The 7,629-nt window shown below is 42.9% G+C and overlaps 1 protein-coding gene across 1 annotated transcript; it reads left to right on the top strand.

Annotated features, from left to right (window-relative positions):
- Nucleotides 1–71: 71 nt before the first annotated feature.
- crata (carnitine O-acetyltransferase a) lies at nucleotides 72–7,151 on the top strand. Its single transcript, XM_035184310.2, has 14 exons — nucleotides 72–503; nucleotides 1,383–1,679; nucleotides 2,078–2,196; nucleotides 2,462–2,515; nucleotides 2,844–3,009; nucleotides 3,101–3,275; nucleotides 3,637–3,815; nucleotides 4,099–4,199; nucleotides 4,385–4,504; nucleotides 4,610–4,732; nucleotides 4,862–4,997; nucleotides 5,203–5,265; nucleotides 5,346–5,483; nucleotides 6,028–7,151. Exons 1-14 carry the CDS (start codon nucleotides 477–479, stop codon nucleotides 6,241–6,243), a joined length of 1,914 nt encoding a protein of 637 aa, XP_035040201.1. The 5' UTR covers nucleotides 72–476; the 3' UTR covers nucleotides 6,244–7,151.
- Nucleotides 7,152–7,629: the final 478 nt, after the last annotated feature.

Below are 7,629 nucleotides of genomic sequence, written 5' to 3'. Positions count from 1 at the left end.
ACTGACAGGAATTGTTTGCATCTTTTGACGTCACACAAACAACAAACCAGGAAGTGAATGCAGGTCATTGTGTCATCATATATCAATGTGACTTTTCCTCCAAATAGATAAATTAAACACAAGCTCAGAGTTTAGAAAGTTAAACCCCAGAGTTTGGAAAGTTAAACCCCAGAGTTTAGAAAGTTAAACCCCAGAGTTTGGAAAGTTAAACCCCAGAGTTTAGAAAGTTAAACCCCAGAGTTTAGAAAGTTAAACCCCAGAGTTTGGAAAGTTAAACCAAACCCAGCAGTGTTGAGGTCAGTCTGTGATCAACAGGCTGGAAACATTGTGCACGAAGCTCGTTCAGCAGCTGAGCTGTGACCCTGTCTCCGGTGGATCTCTGAGGAAACACCGGTGAATCACCTGGAGTTAACCCGGTCTCAGAACCTCCAGCCCCGCTGCAGATCAGTGTGTGAGGCCGGTACTCGGACGACACAATGTGGGGCTTCTGCAGCAGATTGGCGGTTAGTAAACGCGGCGGTAGCTGCTCTGCTAACTCGCTAACACTGGTTCACATCTAAGTTTCTCTGAAAAGACTCGTTAACTACTGCGCAGGTTACTATTACTGACCCAATGCTAACGACGAGACACCAGCTAACTAGCTAACTAGCTAACTAGCTGCTGACTGAGTGGTTACTATTACTGACCCAATGCTAACGACGAGACACCAGCTAACTAGCTGCTGACTGAGTGGTTACTATTACTGACCCAATGCTAACGACGAGACACCAGCTAACTAGCTGCTGACTGAGTGGTTACTATTACTGACCCAATGCTAACGACGAGACACCAGCTAACTAGCTGCTGGCTGAGTGGTTACTATTACTGACCCAATGCTAACGACGAGACACCAGCTAACTAGCTAACTAGCTGCTGGCTGAGTGGTTACTAGTAGCAAGCTGGTGTGGTGTTAGTTAACAAGCTAAAGCTAAGCTAACTGGGTCAAGATCACTCTGCGGTGAGCTAAAATTAGATCTAGACAGAAGAAGGTGCACTTTAGTCTAACCCCCCCTTGATTTGTTAACTTTATATACAGTTAATAGTTAGTAATGGGTTAGATACAGAAACATTATAACGTTACAGATTATTATTATTATTATTATTATTATTACTATTATTATGATTACCTGTTGTTCAAATGAATCTTCAGCCTCATCACGTCTGTAGAAACAAACCTGAAAAGACTGGACCTGTTTTGAAGCGAGCCAGAACAAGAAGAAGCCTAAAGCCATAATTCTTAACAATACTACGATAGAACAATAAAGAGGGACGTGTTATTTTTCTCAGTTGACTTTTGACAAACTGTTACTGTACAAACTTAATATTCATCTTTTGTCTCTCAGGTGAAGGCGGGGATATCGAAACCCTGCAGCTTCGTGAAACCAAATCACTTGGTGAAGCCTGTGTCAGCGACCCGGGTCTCTGGCCGGTACCTCACCCACCAGCAGGGCCTGCCCCCCCTGCCGGTCCCCCCGCTGCAGCAGACCTGCGAGCGCTACCTCGCTGCACTGGAGCCCATCGTGGAGGAGGATGAGCTGAAGCGCACAAAAGAGCTGGTGCAGGACTTTCAGAAAGCAGGGGGGGTGGGAGAGAGACTGCAGAGAGGCCTGGAGAAGAGAGCACACAACTCTGACAACTGGGTGAGATCAACGAGATGGGAACACTTCTACTGAAAGCATGATGAAGATGCTGTGATGTGGGAATAAACCAGTTGTGTCTTTCATTCACTAAGGCTGCAAATGTCTTGTCTCCAGAGAGATTCACCCTGATAACAGAAGAAATTGATTTGATATTAGTTCACATACTTTGTGTCTGTTCATAAGTGAAAGTTAGATAAAGATCTGACGGATTGTTAAGACCATTGTTGTATTTAATCTATTCCACCACCTGAGATTTACAACTACAACGAGGGACACAGCACCGCAGCATCTTGAAAATACCAGAGCCTGGACCTGGAAACAATAATATCACGACACAACTTCATCGACAGAGTTGTGATGTCGTCCTGAACGGTGTCTCGGTGTCTGTGTCGTTGTAGTTGTCCGAGTGGTGGGTGCAGCTGGCCTATCTCGAGTACCGGTTGCCTGTGGTGGTGCATTCAAGTCCCGGACTGGTGTTACCTCGTATGAACTTCAGTGATAAACAAGGACAAATAAGGTGATGACACACAGAACTTATGTTTTGTTACAAGTAATGATAAAGATGTCGAGAATTATACTTTGATTAATTTCACCCAAACCATTTCAAACAGCTGTGAACATGAATGGTTTTACCCAATGATAAAAAAAAACACACATTATCACATATTCAGTTTCATATAATATGATCTATTACCCCCACATGATGAGTTCTGCTTTGACAAGTGATGGTTTTCAGAAATGTTATGAACATTTTAGTAAATAATCATGTTCCCTGTGTTTAGGTTTGCGGCCAAGCTGATCGCAGGTGTTTTAGACTTTAAGACGATGATTGACAAGTGAGTAACTTCTTCTACGATTCTGTGAGTTTCATCATCTTACAGCTTCTATTAGTTTCTGCCTTCAGGGAGGGAATCAATATATCTTGGCATGCTAAATTGAATGATGAAGAAATGGACTGTCATATCAAAAATTGAGTCAGTTCTGTCTTTCTGAAAGTATTTGCTCAGGTTTACAGACTGTACAGTTAATGTCAAAGGATGCAGGTGAATTTCTTGCATTACAGATTTATGAGTTGTACCTTTTTTAATATATTGAAAAAACGATATTGACCCTCCACTGGATCCTCATGACACAGCAAGTCAGTGTGTAATGTTTGTCTTGCAGTGAGACACTACCTGTGGAATACCTGGGAGGACGGCCGCTGTGCATGAATCAGTATTATGAGGTTCTGTCGTCCTGTCGTATCCCTGGTGTGAAGAGAGACTCGGTGGTGAACCACGCCAAGAGCTCGCCGCCCCCGCGACACATTACTGTAGTGCACAACCTTCAGGTGAGGGTCTCACGTCTGTGGCTGAGCTCAGGATCAGGGGCCTATTTCGTAAAGCTAGTTAGGAACAACTCTTTTCTCTGTGTGGAGTCAGTTCTTTGCGCTGGACGTGTACAACAGTGACGGGACTCCACTGACAGTTGATCAGATCTGCGTTCAGCTGGAGAGAATCTGCAGCTCCTCACTACAGACCAACGAGGAGCCTGTCGGCATCCTGACCACGCAGCATCGTGACTCCTGGGGCAAGGCTTACGTCAACCTCATCACGGGTGAGTTAAAGACAGAGACAGACACTGAGCTGAAAGACAAAATACTGAAGAGCACAGGGCTCCGGTAAAGCCTCATTTATTCTGCCCTTATGTATAAGAAGAGATTTGTCTATTTCAAACAATGTAACTGTCACTGCTCACATACTTCTACGTTGGCATGATTGCTACATCCACTAGAGGGCAGTCGAGATTCTCTCACCACAACCAAAATGGCGACTGTGGAGGTTGTGACAAGCTTCCGCTGAAGACAAAAGCTGCTGCGGCCATAGATGCCAAAGTGTCTGGATGAATGGAACGGTCCAAATACAGTATTTAGTTGTGTAAGTGTTGTGTACTCACAGCTTGGGTTTGTTATGTTCAGATAAGACCAACAAAGAATCAGTGTCAACGATCCAGAGAAGCATCTTCGTTGTGTGTTTGGACGGAGCGATGCCTGAAATGTCCGATGGGATGTACCGCAGCTCTGCCGCTGTCCAGATGCTGCACGGAGGAGGCAGCAAGGGGAACAGCGCCAACCGCTGGTTTGACAAGACACTGCAGGTGACTCACACAGGCATTGTACACACGAAGACACAGTTTCCAGAGTTAAAGCCCCTACAAGGAGTTTATGAAACAGTCTTGTTTTAATATCCGGCCTCTTTATGACCTAGAACAGCAAATGAGACAATCAGGGGGAAAATGGCTTTTTCTATAAACTATTCTCACTGTCTGGTCGGGGGGGATTACCTGCGAGGTCAGAGCAACGTTTGACGACAGTCCGGCTGGAGAAGTCTGTGTATTCTGTCAAATAACTTATACAGGATTTTCTTGTTCTTTCTTTCAGTTCATTATCGGAGAAGACGGAACATGTGGAGCAAACTACGAGCACGCCCCAGCCGAAGGACCGCCTATTGTGGCCTTGATTGACCATGTTGTCGAATACACGTGAGATGGTCAAAGATTATTTAGGCTCTGCAGGCGTTTATTTGGATTTTCTTCTGTTTTTAAGGTCCGAGTTAAAACAGAGACTCACAACATTATGCTACAAGCATGAGAAAACCACGACTTTATTAAGTGAACTCAATGTGGACGTAGTTTCTTATTCCATCTCACGTATCCTGTCTTTTCAGGAGGAAGACGGAGGTGGTGCAGCCTCCCATGTTGCCGCTGCCCATGCCGCAGAAACTACACTTCAACATCACACCTGAGGTCAAGAAGGACATCGAGGAGGCCAAGCAGAGTATGAACATGTGAGAGCAGCTTTCATCATGATTCTCAATAAACTAATCATATACAATATATGTTCACACTTCATGTTATTAAGTCTCGCTGTCTGAACGGTTCTCTCATCACAGTCTGGCTAAAGACCTCGATATGAAGGTTGTAGTTTTTGGCCACTTTGGTAAAAATGTCCCAAAGAGCCACAAGATGAGTCCTGATGCCTTCATACAGATCGCCCTGCAGCTCGCCTACTACAGGTGAGAGGTTGACCCGTCATGTGGGCAGGAACTCTTTTTTCACTTTTAAAAGAGTTACAGAGATAATTTTACAGATTAACTGAGGTGAAATGATTTTACAGGGATTTAAAGTGTCCTCTGCCTCAACAGGATGCATCAGCGCTGCTGTGCCACATATGAAAGTGCCTCCCTGCGCATGTTCCGACTGGGACGTACAGATACGATCAGATCAGCCTCGACCGCCTCAGCTGCCTTTGTCAAAGCTGTTGATGACCCCAGCAGACAGGTCTGATGGAAGCAGGGGTTCCTCAGAGACCTCCTCCTGTTGATGATTCACTTTTAGGGAGCTGTCATGTTGTCCATCTTTATTCACAGTCTGTGGTTAAGATACATTTATATGTAAATGAGAGGAGGTTCATTTACAAACTACATACAAGTCAAGTTTAAAATGCATGTCTTAAGACTGTTAAAGTTTTTCTTGTTCTTCACAGAACACAGAGAAAGTGGATCTGATGGAGAAAGCTGTAAAAGCTCACAGGTCGTACACCAGCATGGTGAGTCGAGGACAGGTCTGAAGTGTACAGATCCCCATCAGTGACAGACAGGAACTGACATGTTGTCTCCCTCCTAACAGGCGGTCAGTGGTCAGGCTATAGACCGACACCTCCTGGGCCTGAAGATGCAGGCGGTCGATGAACAACTCTCCATCCCCGACGTCTTTAAAGACGCTTCCTACGCTAAAGCATCAAACTACCAGCTGTCTACAAGTCAGGTGTGAGCTGAAACTAGAGATGAGTTCTAGTTCCACAGATGGATTCATTAAGCTCAGTGGACTTTACTACCTTAAACCAGCGGTTTGATTAAATGATGGTTCAGTGGCTCTGTATCAGTTACAGCAGCAGCTCTTCAGGTTCAGGAAGCAGAGGATCGTGGGTAATCTCCAGCGTTCAGTAGTGTTTCAGTTCAGAGGGACGACTCAGTCAGAGACCAACAGAGTTCACCATGTGTGGCAGCAGGGGGCGCTGTTACATAGGGATTCTGTTTATAGTTTTTTCTGCTTCTTACAGCCTAAAAAATTACACAAAAGATTTATTCGTAAATTGATTCAGAAAAATGTTATCAAACTTTTCACTAATTTAAATGGATTTAAAGAAACAGAAAATATTTTTTCCCAATGACCTCAGTATAAAAATATGATCAGTGTTTGCTTTGGGCCAAATAGTTTTTATAACATCAGTATTTTAAAGTGGCATTGGATGGAAAACATGTTATTTAACTGTGTAACTCTAACAACTACATCCTCATGTCTCCACAAGGTTCCGTCCAAGACCGACTGCGTCATGTGTTTCGGTCCCGTCGTGACCAACGGATACGGCGTCTGCTACAACCCCATGAACGATCACATCAACTTTGCTGTGTCGTCTTTCAACACCTGCGAGGAAACGAACGCAGCTCGTCTGGCTCAGGCGATGGAGGACGCGCTGTTAGACATGAGGACTCTGCTGGAACAAACTCCACGAGCCAAACTGTGAACGTTACTCACCGTAAAGAGTCGGTTTATGGCTCATCGTCTAAAACTGCTGCATCTCCACAGTGAACATGGCCAGTGTTGATTATTCTGACGTGATTTTAAGACGACACTTGATTGTAAATGACCCCTCAGAGGTCCTATGGTACACAACTACAGATGCAGTGATGGGTTGAATACGCTGTGTTAATTTATCCATGATCTCTTCACACTTTAGGAAACAAACTGATTCACTGATTTTACCGAATATTTATCTAACTTGAGAATGAAACCTGGAAACTAGATGCGTGAGAAGTGAAGTTAGCTCCTTTTTAAGTACAAATATCGTTATCTCCAGGCTTGTTGTATAAAATCACATTAAAATCACATGTTAGCAATCTAATTCTCAGAGGCTGTAAACTCTGGAGAATATTTTTTGTGACACTGACAATCTGTGGCATCATCTAGTCGCTACGTAAATTACCAAACAAATTGTCTTGTATCAGTCAAATCTTATTAGTTTCACAAGCGTTTGTTAATGAGCCTTTTTCCAGATGTTTAATTACACAGAGAATTACACTCAGTGTGCAGTATAGTACATCATCTCTGTACATTAATCAGTATTTTTGTTTGAAACTGTGTTTTTCTACTTCCAGCAGGGGTCACTAAAGTCAGAATCAGACTCTTGATTGTATCACTTTAAGTTGTCGCAGTTAAAAGATGAAATTTAAATTTTGAGAGATTGACTTGTTTTTGCCAGTTAGTCATAACATGCTAATGAAGACATGTAATTATTATAAAGTCAGAAATGAAATGAATTATTTTGAAGGATCATTTAGCAGGAAAGTAAATAATAAGTTAATAACAGAGAGTATGTGAATGAGAGGGAGGAGATGATTGTTCAACACATTTCAATATATTTAAAACACTGAAGTGTCACTCGTTCATTTTCTTTTAGAACATGATTTAATGTTGCTCTTCCACAAAGTTGGGATGAAGTATCCTCTACTTTTAAAGGACTGTTACTCAACAGATGTTCTAAAGAAGCAGACTTATGGAAAAGAGAAATGTAAGAAAAAAATGTTGTGATGAAATGACCAGAATAAACTTAAATTTTCTAGATTAAGTCAAACTATAAAGAATCTATCAAACTACGACGAGTAGCGTGCACAAACTGGTGGAATCGATCTTCAGAATTAGTTTAGTAACAATTTAATTATTTCTGTTTTAACCACAGACGATAAATATAGATGACGACACCTCCCATTGTATAAAAATGAAGCTATCCTGCACTTTGACGTCTGTGGAGTGATGATCATGAAGAAGAGCCTCAGACTCCAGGACCCAAACACACTCGACCAATCAGGAGTCAGTCTCAGCTGTCAATCATGACGTCTCAGCCTGTTTTTAT

Source organism: Hippoglossus stenolepis, chromosome 18, assembly GCF_022539355.2.
Source record: "Hippoglossus stenolepis isolate QCI-W04-F060 chromosome 18, HSTE1.2, whole genome shotgun sequence".
NCBI lineage: Eukaryota > Metazoa > Chordata > Actinopteri > Pleuronectiformes > Pleuronectidae > Hippoglossus > Hippoglossus stenolepis.
This window is presented reverse-complemented; position numbering and strand designations above follow the sequence as displayed.

Bases quoted from the DNA above. Each gene is read 5' to 3' on its own strand.
- crata (XM_035184310.2), top strand. From the start codon at position 477: ATGTGGGGCTTCTGCAGCAGATTGGCG. The intron at 1,680-2,077 runs GTGAGATCAACG...GTGTCGTTGTAG, and splicing joins CACACAACTCTGACAACTGG to TTGTCCGAGTGGTGGGTGCA. The intron at 5,484-6,027 runs GTGTGAGCTGAA...TGTCTCCACAAG, and splicing joins ACCAGCTGTCTACAAGTCAG to GTTCCGTCCAAGACCGACTG.